Source organism: Semicossyphus pulcher, unplaced genomic scaffold (assembly GCF_022749685.1).
Source record: "Semicossyphus pulcher isolate SPU_LCO1_2020_fin unplaced genomic scaffold, fSemPul1.0.p SCAF_10, whole genome shotgun sequence".
NCBI classification, from domain to species: Eukaryota; Metazoa; Chordata; class Actinopteri; order Labriformes; family Labridae; genus Semicossyphus; species Semicossyphus pulcher.
In genome coordinates this window covers 12,772,982-12,790,578 of record NW_027211604.1, presented here as the reverse complement: position 1 = coordinate 12,790,578, position 17,597 = coordinate 12,772,982, and the positions used below count along the sequence as shown (strand labels likewise).

The window sequence follows — 17,597 nt, the reverse complement described above, 5'->3', positions numbered from 1 at the left end:
GGCCTTTTTTCTGTTGTTAGTTTTTCAGCGAGTCTAAAAACAGGTTGATATTTTTTGCAGTGTGTCTCACACGCTGAACCCCCCTCCCCTGCCTCTCCCCCGCTTCGCTTAGCCTCGGGTCTTCCTGATTGGTTAACCTTCCATGTCCGTCAAAGCTGTGTGGGCGGGACTCAAACAATCCACTCGTGCTCGCTGCGCTGTGGATTGTGCGCCACAGCAGACCAGGACCGGGGCAGACAGTAGTACAGCAGCGGCAGCACATTCTGTGTTACCGGAGGACGACTCTTCCCAGTCCCTGAGGTTTACTGCAGGTGTGTGCAGAGTCGACTAAACTGCGCGTGCACCTTACCGCCGGTGCATCACTGAAAACATCCAGAATTTTTTTTTTTCTCTCGTGGAGCGAAAATATTTCCGTTTTTTAAAGCAGCACAGTCTACGGGTGGTGAAGTCGGTTGTGTTGACCCCCCTTTCTCCCAGAGACGCACAAAAGACGCACGCACTCCCAAGTCCACCTGGATAGCTGACGAAGCGGTCCGGTCCGGCTCGAGGTCCAGCGGGGAGCGACGGAGAGGAGAAGTTAGCGCGGAAGGAAAGAGGAAGACACAGAGGAGGCAGGATGAATCTCAAGAGCAATCTGATTTTCACCCTCTACACTATATACGGGATTCTTCTCAAAGGTGAGCCTGGGACGAGTGGTGCGTACGTGCGCGCGTGTTTGTGTGGGTGCTTTGTGTGTGTTTACGTGCACAGGCCAACAGCAGGTTCAGGTTCACGCGGGTCCTGGCTGAAGGATACAGGGCTCTCCCTCCCTCCCTCTCTCTCTCTCTCTCTCTCTTTCACAGCTTCTTTCATTCTCATGTAAATGTGTGTCTATGCCTGCGCGTGTGTGTGTACGTGCGTTGAATGTACGTGCGCATGCAGACGTGCGTAATCTAGAGGGGCGCGCGCGAGAGAGAGAGGGCTTGTCCTGTAACATTCGGGACCTCTTGGATGTGAATGTTCAGGAATGAAGGGAATCCTATATTTCTCATTACATGCTCAGGACGCGACCTGACCATGACTGTGTGAAGCCACGCACACTGGTGCGTCTCCGGCATCTATACGGTCTTGTGTTGAGTCCTGCGCGTGAGGGGGCGATGTGAAAAAAAAAGAGCCCACTAGGAAGACACACCTCACCGTGAAGTAACCAACCCCGCGGTTGTTTTTGACTTGCAGCACTTGGATGAGTCACGGAGACACGAGCAGCGTTTTACGCACAGAAGTGATGGATGCTGATGATTACGGCAGCTTCAGACGCACACAGACACACTGGGCACTTTCACTCTGTCATATGTTGTTGTCTTCCTGTATGGCTTTCACTTCTCTTTCTTCTATTCAGGTGTGGTGTCTGTGTGTAGTGCGCACAGTCTGCTACAGCGTGCCTACATGGGGTGTCAAATAAGGCTATTGGTGTTAGTGTTAAAGGAGTTGTAGGAACAGAAACAGGCCTGATTAGAATGACAGGGCTTTCCTGTTCACTTTTCTTTGTCGCAGCTGGATATATTCAGCTACCTCAGGTGAAGCCTTACACAGTTGATATCTACAAGGCTGTCGTACTCATGCTTAGGTTTCTGTTTACAACGTGGAATTGAATCCGGTAATGGCTGAACACGCCTTATTGTGAATATGAGACTGCTCTTGTTATTAGCAGGGCAGACGGCACTGTGGTGTTTATAGGCCACAGTGGGCCTGAGTGTAAACAGGAGATTAAGGTGACATTGGGGGTCAAGGTCACAGAGGATTGCACGTGCCTGTTTGTAGGGATTCATTCAAGTAGAATGCATAAATAATGACATTTTTGCTGAAGCGTTGCAACAATATGCAACTTTTTTGCTTCAAATATCCAAGTGTCTTCTTTAAACGTGCAACACTAGAGGACGGTCTTGTAAAGATGCATCAGCCACCTCACACAGAAGCCTTGTTTTCACCTTTGTGCGATAATTTTCCTTTCAGAATAGTTGCACTTTTAACAACTCCGATACACAGCCGCATGAGCACAACCCAGTGGTATTTCACGTGGTAATAATTTCTCACTACACTGAGTCAAAGTGCATAAAACAATGCACAGTAATGGCTGCCTTTCATGTCCTCATGCATCAAAAAACATAACGAAATTCAAATTTATGTGAGAAGTTGCAGAGGGGGCCGATCTTTTTTTGAGCTGCCTACATTCATGCTGTGTAACAATGGCAGGAGGGTGATGGATTCACTCTGAAACAACTGTCTGCCTAACAGCAGGGCCTCATATGCCCCACTGAGCTTCAGTTTGTGGAATAAAGTCCACTCTATCCCCCTCAAATCACGTGGAGATGTATTTAAAAGTGTCGGACTGCAGATTTATTGACATTAAAAACCTCGGCTTTAACAGCTGTTTCCATGAGCAAATGAGAAATCCCAAATGAGAGACCAGTTGCGCCCGATTCCCTTGATCATTTGTTGTTGTCTCTTTGAGGCTTTTGCGTGTGTGTGTAAGGGAGCACTAGCGAGAGAGGGAGCAGTCATTTCTTAATAACAAGCCGTGATTAAGGCCATTCTTGACTTAATGAATTAGTATGTAATGAGGTATCTTAGGGTATCTGATACATCCTACAGCGTGCACTGCAGCATTTATTGACGTTCCAGAGCCTGTCTTTTCCTCTTTACTCTCCTAAGGGCGGCACACTCATTATGAGTGTGTGTGTGTGTTTGCATATATCCCTGCAAATGTGTGACCTGTTTGTAGAGCTTATGTTTGAAGAGGCCTGAGCAAAGACATAACGCTGCCGGTAACAGCGAAGCACACGTCAGGGCTCATTTCATGTGTGGTATCCTCACTATACACACACACACTTACACACACACACACACACAGATCAGTCTCTTCCTCTCTCTCCCTCGCCCTGAAGAGGATAATGCTAGGCTGCTTGATTTGAACAGTCATCTCTCGGTGCAAGACCTATTATTGTATAGGTTCCACACAGCAGGCAGGTCAGCCTCCTCCTGAATGAAGTCTATCTCGCCGAAGCCGTATCCACGCGCTCTGTAAATGACAGCTGTTTCAGCCCCTCTGGCCCGCCGCCAGCTGGCATCAAGACATCCAGAGACACTGAATCTCTGTCACCGACCAGACCTGCACTAGCGCTATATAGTGTGAATGTGAAGTGTTGTGATGGAGGTTGTTGTTTACCAAACAGCCCGAGTTGTTAACATATTATCCGGTGCGTCTCATGTGCCCGTGCCGGAGCCGGAGAAAACAGCCTGTTATGCAAATGTCGCCTCTTACGTAAGAGCTCGGGGCTGAGCGGCAGGCGAGGAGGGGAGATGCAGGCAGAGAAAGAGGGAGATGTTCTCGAATAGAGGAGTTGATGTAAGAGTAAATGTGGGAGGAGAGGTGTGGAGGAGGAATGTGCAATCTCTTTAGCTAAAGTGTGCGATATGTGCACATGCCTGTTTATCGCTGCTCTCTCCGTGTCCCGCCACTTTCCCTGCCTGCTAGTCCGCCTGTTTTGAACTCTGATCCTGCTCGCCTAAATGCAAACCCCCGCTGAGGGATGTGTTTATCCCTGCAGTGAGTCTAAGCCTCTGAAGGCTGACCCTCCATCCCTCTGTACTTCCGTCCATTCCTCCCTCGCTTCATCCTCCCATCCTGGTGTGGAGCTTTGTAGCACAGCAGCGTGGGAAAGCTTCTGATAACAAGCGGCCTTGTGTGTGTGTTTGTAGAGCCACTGATTACACAGGAGAAAACAAGATGTTCTCTCTTCCTCGCTCGCTTGCACTCTCCCTCCTACTTCTATGTGTGTGTTTGGGAGTGTTTTCGTTTTCATCGCCATGCTTTGACAGGTAGAACATGTGAGGTTTTCTGTACCTTAAACCGATGCCATGCTGAGAATCTTTAGTAGAGCGGCAGCATTGGCTCAATGTGCATCACACAGGCACACACACACGCACGCACACACACGGAGCTCCACTGTGGATTCATTGCCGCTCTGCCAAGGGATTTCCCATGATCAAAGCCAGTCTTTTGTTAGTCCAGGTGTTAAAAAAGTTTAAACAGAGAGGGGGAGGAGGCTGGAGGGGAACATGCTACGATTCGGAGCTTACAAGCTCTTTATGGCACAACAGAAACTGCTGCAGGAACAGTTACCGTACAGCGAGCATGCACCTGCTCCGACTCCTCATCAAATTAGTAAACTGGTGCATTTTGGACAGACATTACTTGGGAATGTAAAGCTATAACAAGTGAACACAGCCGCTCTCATGTTGGGCTTAGACAGAGGGATACATTAGGAAAGAAGGGCAGACAATGATAAGCTCAATACACACGTAGTCACAGATGGCAGTGAATCTGAACCTAGCAAGACAACATGGAGGGGTTACAAACGTCTAAGCTTCATACATGTCCAACCATGCTCACAGCGCTAACCGATAGCTTAGCTCCCAACCAGCCTGTGGAATTAATCTAGGCTTGTATGAGGCTGCAAAAAAGGATGTACCCGATGACGCAACACAGACTGCAATGCAAGCCGGATCGGGCATCACAGAGTTGGTATGCATTTTTTAATAATGTTAGACATAGAAAGGAATTTTACCAAGGAAATATTTTCAACAGCCAGTGTTTGGGACTATCAACTATATGTAATTTGACCTACAGACCTACAGACTGGTTGGCCCTGTTATTAAAGCAGTTAGATGAATATTAAGCCATTTTTTACTTAATTTTAGAAACTACAAACAATTTAGGACTTAAAAGCAAAGGAATTGTTATTTTTTACCATTGCTTCTTCTCTGCAATTAAACTGGAAACGCACTTGACTTTTTAAATTTAATTTTAATTGTAACAGAAAAGCATTTCTGTTTTCAGAAAGATTTTTGTTCGGCTATGTAATCACTGAAAAATGTTTGTACTATGACCAGGTGTTTGTAAAACACGCTGAAGAGGCTTTTCAGGCAGTTATGATTTGGAAAAAGATTATTGTGCGAGTGTGATGAAGGCCTGAATAAATGTATTTTTTTGTAATTAAAGTACATTTTGGCCCATTATCCAGACGAGGGCATTCATAATTACAAAAATTACAGTTATTGAAAAACAAAAACATTCTGCAAAAGTGTTGTTTTAAACATCGGAGGTAGTAACAGAGGCGAAACGACATCGATGTAAACAGCGGAGCTGGCAGGGCGGAACAGTGCCATATGTGTGTATCTCAAGTACGCGCTGTTTGTTTACACCTTGCGCATGTTTTACTTTATTATGTTTTACACTGGGGCGGCTTTATGCCGGCATCACTTGGTTTATTGTAAAACGGCAGAGGCAGCATAATGACAGAGCTTCATTGCGGCGCTGTGGCGGAATTGCAATGTAAAAAGGGCTCCGGTCTCCCATTGGTAGCTTCCCTATTGAAATCAGAAATAAATTAACAGATGTATCAAGGCCTTCTATTTTATTATCATAATGGCAACCTCAGAAAATATCTACCAAATGAGTCCTATGCTTGAACTCCTCAATGTGCACATTGCTAAATATCCCAAAAAGCATGTCAGCAGGTGTCGAGGTTCAGCCTGCCTGTATGTCCGAACACACTGTCATGAAGTGACTGTGTCCTCTGAGAGTTTGGCCTTTCAGTCGGTTCTCATACATAACTTGCAGTCTCTTCAGCTCGCCCAATTGTTCAGGCACACTTGCTCATCCCCTGAGCTTGAAAGCAGTCATTCAGTTTACTTGCTTCACAGATGCTGGCAGAAACCTCCTGAAAACAGAATAAATACTCTCCAGTTATTGGCTGTGTGATGGCGATGACGCACCGTCCCGTTGGTTGTGGTAATCACTGCACATTTCAAGCACACAAATCCAAAAACATCCATTATTATGTTGTCAGGCTTAAATTCAAGAACATGTCACATTTATAAGATAGCAGTTAAATTCAAATCAATAGTGTATTATTTTAGCTTAAGTGATAGCTATTATCTAATAGAATCATATGTTGGTGATGATATGTGCTAATAGCTTCATGCTTCCAAGTACAGAGCATGAGTCAACCTCGTTTCTAATCCACAGATAAACGCTTTGGTACAGAATCAATGCAGAATAAATGTAGATTTTTATTTTGGCACACAGGCGGTGTTTCATATTCCTTTGGCGGAGTGTAATTTAGAGCCAGCCCAAAGCGAGAGAAGGGAGAGATCAAATACGGCCTCACATGGAGAACACTGAGAATAAGAGCCCACAGGTGGATTTGGCTGCTGCCGCAGCGGCGGCAGACAGCGTGTTAGCACCCTAAATAGACCTCCCAGTAGGTGAGACAAGTGTGCAAGCTCAGCGAACATATCAGCTGATGGAGCTTTTCTTCAGAGTTAGGATCTAACTATTTTTATACAAGCATTAGTCCCGAGCCCCTTTTTTTGATTGAACAAGAGGCATTCAATGAGTGCTGACATTCAGTACAACAGCACTGGGACTGGAACTGTGTCTCACTCTGCCTCAGGTGTTCTTGATTAGTTAACATAACAGCAAATATTGTTTGTCTGGATCCAGCTGGTACCTCAGAATTACACAGGCCACCACAGCAACTGTCAACAGACTCTGTGACTGGTTGCATTATACATCTAAACATACAGATAAATGTTCATACTGCAGTGTAGTCGGTCTGTGCTGACAGAGTGCAGGGAAAAGTTTTTTTGTGTTGCTTGGCAACAGTCTTGTTCCAGTAAAGTTGTGTGACTAGTGTTGAGCCAAACGAATGATAAATGAAACAAAAAATGATCTGATTTTGCTGATTACGGTTTACTAACACACACTGCTCGTAGAACTGTTGTATAAAATCTATTATCTATCTATTTGAGCAGAAGAACAATTGTAGATTTATCGCTGGGAGATTTATGTAATTATAAACCTATAAGGTATAATAAGTAGGATTTTTCCTTGCATTTTGTCAACAACACATTCAAACTGGGCCCCTCCTCCTGGGCTCACTCTCTCGTGTGAGAACACACCCATTCCGCCGAGCTAACACCGACAGCATCACGGGTTACCTTTCTGCTAGCATGCTAACTGCCGGTTACCATTGCACTAGCATGCTAACGGCCGGTTAGCATGTCCTACCTGGTTTGAGGCACCTACCTGTCCAACAGAAAGAAGGACAAGTCTGCATCGGCCTTTCGCCATGTTCGCTGGCCTGTATGGGGCCCAGTTGCTAATTTGAACCACTCCCACAAACACATAAGCACCCTTACAGCAAGAAAAGTGACTCTCAAAGGGAAATGTAGGATGCCACATCTTACAATTTTGGTCAAGCTAGCTGGTAAATCTTGACTGACAAGCAAACTCCTGGGATTCTTTTGTTTGAGGCAGACATCAGCACTGGGAAAGACATAGACAGTGTTTATTGCATCGGTCTGTGTGTACGCCTGTATGCATATGTGATGTCTGTATTAGCATTGAATTCCAAAGGATTAGCGAGAGGCTAATCTGAAGCTCCAGTCTTTGACAAGCCATGTGTCACTAATCTCAAACACTCTGGAATAAAGAGACACAAACACAATCACCTTTTGGATTAAAAACCCCTCCATGCGAAGAGTGTTGTAATCTTTTACTCAAAGAAGGAGAAGGTGGAAGGAGAAACAGAAGAGGAGAGAAATTAGAGAAAAAAACACGATAATTACTTTATTTTCTTCCTCTGTGGTATGAACATTTGAAAATAAGCAAACAAAAGGCGTGGGTTGGTTTAACATGCACTTCCAGTAGAACCTAACATGCTTTCAAGTTCATGTCTCTCCGCCTTCTTAACAACTCTTAGCCAAAGATAATGTTCTTTTTATGTTATGTGCCCTTTCATCTGACAGCTCCTTTTCATACAACTCCCCGAGGGCCGGCGTCTGGAGACTCTGTAGTACATGTTACAGTAATCATTTTCTTCAACACAGATAAAGATATGGACAGCCGCGACTCTGCCGTCTCCCCCAGCTCTCCTTCCCCCAACTCTGATATTGTTCGGGGACTTTGTGTCTGTTCCTGACAGAAATGAATTCAGCCAAAGCAAAGTCGGCCCCCATATTGTGTACAGAAACACTCGCAAGCATCGAGCCATATTGTGTGTGTGCACCAAAAAAACATACACTCAAATACACACTCACAGTTATGCACACAAAAACCCAGAGGCGTAAAGACAGAGCAGCGAGGAAACGGCAGACAGATTGTTTGTTTTCAGGGAATGCATTTGCTGGACTAAACATAGAATGACGCTTAGAAATTACAGCATTGTTTGACTGTTTTTCGACTGTCTGCATATTTTTTCGGTCAAATCGGGGCTGACAGGAAGAATTTATTCACAAAAAATGTTGAACAAGGACAAGCAGGGTGGAGGAAAAAAAGGGAGAATGATACTTCTTTTCTTCTCTACTCACTCTGCAATAATCATCATTGTCTTTATTGCCAACGGTCCATTAAAGGGTGAGTCCATTCGCTTCATAAACAGGAAATGAACCCACAGCCACAGACAATCCCACAGACGCTCCCCCGCTCACCACTCATATTTTTCCAAATCACTGTTATTCCATAAAGTAATCCCTCATATGAGTTGCCTCCCTCTTTAATGACAGTGCTAATTTCCTCCTGATGCTATTAGACATTTTTTAATGGATACTCGTACTTGTTCATTTCTCATTAGCAATAATTTCATTTCAAATTAGCTTCAAAATGCAGCTGCGTTAGCAACATTTGCATAAGTTGTTTTAGTGTATGCTTTAATGTTATGGTTCTTTAAAATGGTGCAAAACACTGATTTAGTGCTTAATTGCTTTACTTGTACTTATACAAAAACAATATGGAGTTATGTCATGATACTAATTGAAAAGCAGGATTTACTGTATCCACAAATACACATCCATGCACTTGTTTTAGCGCCGTGGTCTCAAAGGAAGCCTAGAAGTAGCTAAAGCTAATTGAAATATAATTCCCTGAAGACAGATGTTCATGTTAATTGACTTTCTGTGTGTGACTGTTTGTGTGTGTGACTGTGTGTCTGTGCGCACACTTGAGTGTATGTTTTTGTATTTATATTACGCCAGAAGTCACTTTCTAGTCCCTTGTCTAATCATCAGCTCGAGGGTCCCCCCACATCTTAATTCGTTGTTTGAAAGCTATTAGACTTTCTTCCGCACAAGCTCCATTTCCATACACATCTAATGTAATAAAATGATGCAGTTAGAATCCACTGATGTTGTCTTAAACTCGAATTGAACTGGTCCTTCCGTCGTGCTTTTTCTACATCGTAAATCAAAGCAGGTTTTTACGGCCGTATAGTTTCAGTTCTTATATCTCAGGTGAGCGGCAATGTGCTGAACAATAGTGTTTTAGATTGGAGCAAATGGACTGTGTGTGTCTGTGTGCGCAGGTTTGTGTGTGTGTTCAGATGTGAAACCGGAGAGAGTACACATAAAAGCCTGCAATTACCTGATTACTTTGAGAAGCTGCAGGTCTGTATTGTATTTCATTCTGTTGAAAAAGTTTCACACCCTGTTTACAGACACACAAACACACATGGATAATAACTGCGTAATACGGGACAACCTTTGACCTCAACCTGAGAGTTAGTGAGCCTTCAGGAGAGGTTTCTTTGGTGCATTGAGTTTAGTTCTTTGTTTCTATATACAGAAAGTAAAGTACATTTAATTTCCATACTCAAAATACTACATAAGGTTGTTCAGATGCTTACACGTGATTCTGAAATGCACAATCTACTATCGACAAAAACTACAAATATGGAAAAAATCCCGTATCACGATATGTGGTTTTCTCATGTCTCTATAATGATATGTATCACGATATATCGTGTTTTTCTTGTAATTTAACAAATAATTAGTCTATATGAAATAACCACATGGTAAAGCCTATTTGATAATCCTGTGTGAATTACTTTACATTTAGTTTACGTTTTCACTTGGGCTGAGCACGTTAACGTCCATGTTATTAAATAATACCTCCTCATGGTTTGCTTTAGGTTCACTCCCACGTGCAAAGATCAGAACGTAAAGCGTTGTCAAAATTACATGAAAATTGCCGTAAAGCAGCTGCTGGTTTTGTGACATTACACTAGAGACCATATAGAAAACCACATACGATAGACATTTTCATATTGTTTTAACAAATCTATATTGTCATATTCCCGAGCCCTACTATAGATGTTCCAAAACCATTTTATTCAGTCCCAATTCTGATACCCAGACTTGAGTATTGGCGAATACCAGGTACCACTCTGATTAAGAAAAATCTATACATAATATTGATGGACATTTTGCTAACTTGACGAACATCACTCTGCCAGCACCACACTGTAGTTGCTTACTTTTGTCACACGATAACTTACTTTCTACCAGTTGATTTTTGGAGCTTAGTGGTTATGGTTTCTGATTGGTGCATTCGTTGGCTTACCAACCGATACCTGATACCACATTGTAGGCAGTCTCGGAGGTCGATACTGATACTGGTATCGGTATCTGAATAACCTGGTCAGAGCTAGCGAACTGTAAACAAAAGGTGTTTTTTCATTCACACATTTTAAGGTTGTTGGTTTTTATTTAAAGTTAGGAAGACCCGAAGTGACGCTCCCGCTAACTTTAGTTTGGCTTGTTACTCGGTGTTGCTTTTAGATTATGATTCCTTCTGTATACTGAGCCAGGCAAACAATGATAGCCGTCATATCATAACCATGCAGGGTTAGTAGTATAGCCTATAGTTTTTAACAAATATAAATGTTATTAATACTATCAGCTGATTACTCAGTATTGGCCAATACTGAAGTCTAGGTGTTTGAATCATATCAGGAAGGAGAAACATGGCTTCAGAATATCTTTACCTCTGCCATTTTATTCCTTCAAATGTGTCTGTTCCTCTCTTCACGGCTCTGCACTCACACAGATTGTGTTACATTCAGTTATGCTTACGTTTGTCTATACCTTTCTCCCGCTATGGATCCCGTCTCTTAGGAGTATTCCAAAATCTTACACTGGTTCTGAGTTTGGAGTGTGGCCGCTCCCCGTGCCGAGATTGCTGCAGGCCTGTTGTAGAGAGGAGGGAAGATGGAGTCAAGTGAGACAATTTATAACAGTTAAAAACCAAATGAACTGAGACCCTTGGCTTGGGTGAGCGAGCGGCAGCATACATAATGCGCCTTAGGGATTCCTTCTCCACACTCATTGTGCTGCTAAGAGAGTGTGTGTGTGTGTGTGTGTGCGTGTGTCCAAGCTAGCGAACACATAGCACACAGAAACACACAGCCCCCTCCACCATCTGTCTCTGTTTGCCACATTGCAAATCCATTATATGCTACACAACATTATTCCCCCCATCCTAAGTGGCACACACCCCTGAGCTTACTGCCACTATCCTACTCAGTGGAACGTTGACAATTTGCCACCACATGCACGTCTTTGTTAAAGATGCTGTGGCATGTTTCCAGCTGGATTTAATACATATTTTCATGCTCCATTTGCATTTTTTTGTAAGTTGGTGTTTAGCATCGATGCTTTGAGATTTTACAAGCCTGTTTGCTTGTTCCTGCTGCTTCATGTGTTTGCGTGATAAGATATTTCCAACCGGCCACTGGACTTTCATAATCCTCCCTCCTCTGAAATATTAATATTTGTGTTATGGCGGACCCATTTAACACATGCACACACACACACACACACACACACACACACACACACACACACACACACACACACACACACACACACACACACACCGCGTGAATCTGGGCATGGTTTGGCTGAGTAGTTTTATGGCAAACTCATCTCCAGTTCTAATCAAAAAGCTTCCCAAGCCCTGAACCTCCCGCTGAGGACACAAAGAAGTTATTATGTTTTTAAATGGTCTCCAATTACGGGTAATTCCGCCGCCTATCTTAAAGCTATTTGCTTTTTTTTTCTCACTTTGCTCCAGTCGGGAGAACACGCATTGTGTTTGCAAAAACAACGAGTTAGACAAGTTAGACGTACAGCAGATGTATTCTTTTAGGAAAGCAGAATGGTCTGTCTTTCTTTGCCCTCCCTCTCTCTGTCTCTGCTCATCTCTTATCATTAGAAACACAGTTAACTCAATTCCTCCTTTATCTTCCTCATTAGTGTTTGTCTCACAGTGCACTCAATTACTCAGTCCATCACTCCCCTATACCCACAAGTCAAAAGCTTCCACGGGCTGAAGTGAGTCAAAAGTCTCAAGTAGTTAGAATCCACTAAGACTCATTAGCGGTGGAGTGACGCCAAAATTGCGCATTGATGTGTTTAACATTAACCTTCTGTTGGGTTTAACAGCACTGGCATGGCATTTCATAAGTTTAAATGTTAATCTATGACCCACGTGGGAAGTGAACCCTAACACAGCTTGGGTTCGTTTTGATGGAATGGATTCCTGTCGTAACCTTGGCTGTATGTTCTGGCTGTGGCAGCACTCATTTATTTCTCGATTGTATGACATTTCAATAATAACAGCTTTTTACACCGGGGGATTTGTCAACATAATTGTTTCAGAAAATTGTTATTGCTCCAGGTAGCATTCTTGTAACGGCTCATATCATCTGGCCATTTCACAGCCAAATAAGAGGAGCTTTGCAGAAATGGACCGACACGAAATGCGGAGTCAAGAGGTCAAACAATTAAAATTATGAATCATAAGTAAAAGCAGCTTCCGGAGCAACGTTTTTGCATTACTATTAAACTTATGCATGCAACTGAGCATTCTCTTCCCTGCTTGTTTGCATACATCCCATTGCGAATTCATGCTATGGCTACAATCCCAGACAAGCTTGCCAACATGCTAATAGTGCTGTAGGGCTGTGTGAATCCAGTTCAAACGGACCAGCTAATGCTAATCTCTGCTAATCCTCTGAGAAGCACCCTCGTAGCAACATTATCATGCCACTCTGTAGTAGAGATGGATAGCGGAGGAGAGAGGGGACAGCAAAATGGTGAATGGAGATATCAGCATAGCGAATATTAAATCATAACAGCTGACACGCACAAATCCTCACACCAGTGGTCACCTTCCAATGCCCGCAGACAGACACGCACACACGGAGCTGCAGACACGAGCTATTACTGGCTGCGATAGGCCCAAAATCTCCTGGCACGGGGGTAATAATGAGACAGTGTTAACCACAGTTGCACTGAGCTGGTAAATGGTGGCCTACTCTCCAGGTCTGAGCGCTGATCCTAAGCCGTCGTCGTAATGCACTGGTCACCCTAATCCTGACCTTATTAAAAGTGAGCCTCTAACCAAAAAGGAGCAATATCTTAAGACTGTAGTGTCTCCTCCACGCAGCTGGTCCCAGTCCAGCCTGTTTGAGAGGAGGTGACCTTCACGTGACATAATCCTGGAGGCACCTTTAACCCCCACAGGCATTATGATCCCGGAGCTGAGGCCACTTCAGAGTTGCATATTGGCTTTCTGGTGAATCTGATAGCATTTATGAAGAAGAACTAATTGAATTCTCTGAAAAGTGCAGAGTGTAAATGCTGCATAATCCAGAAACTGTAAGATTGGCTTTATCTAAGATGTTCAGTCGGATATTGATTTCCTAGCATTGCAGTGCAATGTGGTATCAGTACTTCACTTCATTTTGCACATGACAGCAATAAATGATTCGACCTTGTGATGAAATAATACATTTTCTGACTGCAGCAACATTTAAACTACATGCAAATACCCACAATGCAGCTGTTTCTCTTATCTGAGATCTTTAATAAAGCCTGTGGTGTTGATATATTTTGCTGACATCAAGGCCTTGATATCCTCTCTTGTGCCGCATAATGCAGTCCTACTTATCAGTCAAAATGACATTTACCAATAAAAAATAACCCTTCATTGATTAATTACAGCCTCCTCCCATCCTCTCGTAAACACACGGTTCTGTCGCGCCGTTTAACTGCAAGATGTGCTGATTCCAGCTCTTATGGCTCTTCACACGTTGGGCTCATTATGTCTGCAAAGAGATATTGCTGCATATATAGTAAGCCTGCCTACTCTATAGATAGAAATGTGACATTTCAATTGCACTTTTCTACTTTAAATGAAGCTCAAATGCTGAAATCGCTGACATTATGGTGCATTATGTCTGCGCACAGGAAGTGAATAAAGCAAGAAACTCCAGAGACGACGGCTGAATGTTCTTGTGAAGCATCTAAGTGGACGTTTATTTGCTAATCTGTATCAAATTAGGCCTTTTAAAGTATGACGGTATACCAAACAGGAACATAGCTTGAAGTACTTGCAGTGCTTTCATCCCTTTCCAGCTTTATTAAAAAATTAATGGCATAATCCCTGAAGTCTACAGTGGGTACTTGTCATTCAAAGGAGACCGCCTTTGATAGGGGAGATAACAGGGAAGAAGAAGGAAGGAGGGAAAAAGGAAGGTTGAGGTGGACAAAGAGGCAGAAAATGAACCAGGGGAAGGTGATGGCTTGTTTTCAGATGTTATGTGAGTATATGTTGTGCCCGTGGCTCGGCTGGGATCCTGATTGACATGTCACCGACCACTGCTGCGCCAGTGCTCTCTTAAAGCCCCGCTGTGATAAGATGAAATGAGACAGGGATCAGGGTTACAGCAACTGTGTGTGTGTGTGTGTCATAAATGTGGGTGAGGGGGGATGAGAGAATTAAAGAGATGTAAGGGTAACAGGGTGGATGGGGGGGGGGGAACAGAACAGAGGAATTCCTACATCACATCTGCTCCTCTGTCATATACAGATTGAGAGCAGAGACAGATTAACCTGGAAATTTCGAAGGAAAAATATCTAACGTGCACCAGCAGCAAATAAATAAATAAATTACAGAGCCAAAAAAGGAGCAGCAGCCATGCATGAGATATTCAGGAAATGAGCCTTAACACAGCTGCAAGCTCACTCACTCACTCACACACACACATGCACGCACACACACACAAGCATATGTTATACACAGGCAGAAGCTATTTTTTAAGTATACAGTCAAATTCAAAGAGATAAACTAACAATTAAAAGGTGATATATTACAGGGTCCATTTCATTTTGCTCCTTGACAAGAATGTAAATTGACCATACAAACACGGAGGCCCTCTTCCCCTGTTGCCATGCTAAGGGTGTGAAGCTCAAATGCTGTTCTAATGTTGTACCGCTGTGTTCCAGGTTGTGAGTTGTATAAATTAAGGTTATCTTACAAATCACTATCATAGCATCGCTTCTTTATTGATTAGCAACTAAAAGAAAAGCAAAAATCCAGAGTGAAATCTGTCTGTATTTCAAGTTAAAACAATATACTTTATGGCCCTTTAGCTACAGTCATGCAACAGGTTACGTTAGCATTCAGCCACTTACTAGATAATAGCTGTGTCCCAATCCAGGGGCTGCAGTGCGTCGAAGGCCGTATTTGAAGGCCGACTGCGTCACAGCAGCGCGTCAAAGGCTCCTTCAGATGCAGCCGACAAATGCGTCCTCCCTTTCCTAGTCCTCTAGCTACCTGTTGCTAGGCTACAGGAGTGGCGTTAAGTGACGCAAGGGTAAGTGCACGGGAACAGCTGGTGACGCAAACAAGAAATCTTCCATAAACCAGACCGTCTCATTTCAGTTCAGCTTTAACGGTCTACGCAGGCTTTGAATGGAGCATCCTCCATGGACCACCTCCTTCGTAGGCTGCAGCCCCTGGATGGGGACACGGCTAATATCACAGTTAGCTAGGAAGTGGCAGAAAGCTAATATTATGGTTTGGTAGTGTTCAAGGTACAGTAGGACAAGTGTAAATTCCTAGCTAACATTACATAGGAATGTTTGAATTTACATCCCAGCTAACACAATGTTAGCTAGAAAGTGCTTAAATGCTAACGTCAGCTGTTTTATGTAGCTTATGGGTTACCAAATATGATGTTCTAAGTTTAAAAATGACCAGATTTCCCCTCCAGACTTTTACTTTTTCTTTATAGTCTTTATAGTTAAAGTATAAGCTACAATAGGAAAAGCATGAATTCCTACCTAACATTGTGTAAGAATGTTTGGATTTACATCCCAGCTAACGCAATGTTAGCTAGGAAGTAGATGAATGCATTAGCAGGTGTCAGTTGCTAATGGGTTACCAAATATGATGTATTAATTTGAAGATATGACTTCCCTATCGACCTTCACTCAGCATTTTCTTTACAGTTGCAGTACATTTTAGCAGCATTTGATTTCCCACCCTGAGCATGACCTCAGAGGAAAATGGCCGCCGTCTAAATATGGTGAATAAATGCAATAAAAATGTGGATTTGCATAGTTTTAATTTCTTTCCTTTTCCTTTATGTCTCTGCTTCCTTTCCTCCACTCTCTCCCCTTCCCATCTGAGTGTTTTATTTCTCTCCTAACCTCGACACCTCACTCTCTAGCGTCACCCGGGGCTTTCATCTTGGCAGGGTGCTTCCTTTATGAGAATACTCCAATTGGCAGACAAGCGCCCTTGTCAGACACCATTCATTGCACTTGCATAGATATGAAAAGTGTTTTAACAAGCACCGCTGCGTTTTGCGGTGCAGCGGAAACTGCATACCAATGGGCGATGCAGATTTCTGTGACCAAATTAAAGACTCAGAGAAGTTTGGAAGACAGTTATGTTGATGTCCTTGTCAGACACTAAAGTTTCACTGCAGCAGCCCCAAGGTAGTGAGAAAAGTTTGCTTTGCATTTGCTGATATCTGTGGAGAATTTAGACTAAGAAACGCAGCTGTGAAGTTAACCGAACCGGATACTGTTTTCGGATTTTCTTGCATTAAATTTGGTAAAATATATCTCCACTTAATCTTAGCTGTCAGAACAATAACTTCCACTTGGTATTCAGATACTCAGGGACATACTGTATAATCAGGTATATTACCGTTCATCCTGACTGTCTCCCTCCTATGTAATCTGCAAAGATTTGTGACTTTTCTTTAGACCAGCAAGCAAGAGAGTGGAGGAAGCCGCCATTTATCCATCAGATGAGTGGCTGTTAGAGAAGTTGATTGTGCCAATGTAAAATAAGAGTGCTGTTTGTCATTTCAAAAGGTTCCTTTAAGATACATAACTGCTGCAGGAGTTATAGATGGTTTTATGATTGTTGGTGCTAGAATAAGGAAGTGCATAGCCTGGAAGAAAGAAAAAATGGACACAAAGAGCCTAAAAATGCAATTTAAACTGCATTTATATGACCCATTAGCTACGTCATGCAACAGGTAGCGTTAGCATTCAGCCACTTACTGGATTATATCACCGTTAGCTAGGAAGTAGCAGAAAGCTAATATTATCTGAATCAGAATCAAGTTTATTGCCATGTAGGTTTATACATAGAAGGAATTTGACTTGGTGTTTAGTAGTGTTTCAGCTGCAATAGGAAAAGGGTTCATTGCTAGCTAACATTACGATAGAATGTTAGAATTTACATCCAGCTAACGCAATGTTAGCTAGGAAGTGGTTGCTTATAATTATGATGTTTTAAGTTGAAAAATGACCAGATTTCCCTCCAGACTTTTACTGAGCTTTGTCTTTATAGTGGCAGTACAACATTCTCAGTGTTGCAGTGTATAGTTGTAATTTTCATAGCCTTTATT

The 17,597-nt window shown here is 43.0% G+C and overlaps 1 protein-coding gene across 1 annotated transcript in view; it reads left to right on the top strand.

Moving 5' to 3' along the window:
• The first annotated feature begins 238 nt into the window (after positions 1-238).
• cadm2a (cell adhesion molecule 2a) overlaps positions 239-17,597 on the top strand; it is a 234,210-nt gene continuing 216,851 nt past the window's right edge. Inside the window, exon 1 of the mRNA XM_069667970.1 lies at positions 239-677. Coding sequence (XP_069524071.1) covers positions 617-677 — 61 coding nt within the window. The 5' untranslated portion in view covers positions 239-616. The remainder of the gene's footprint in view (positions 678-17,597) is intronic.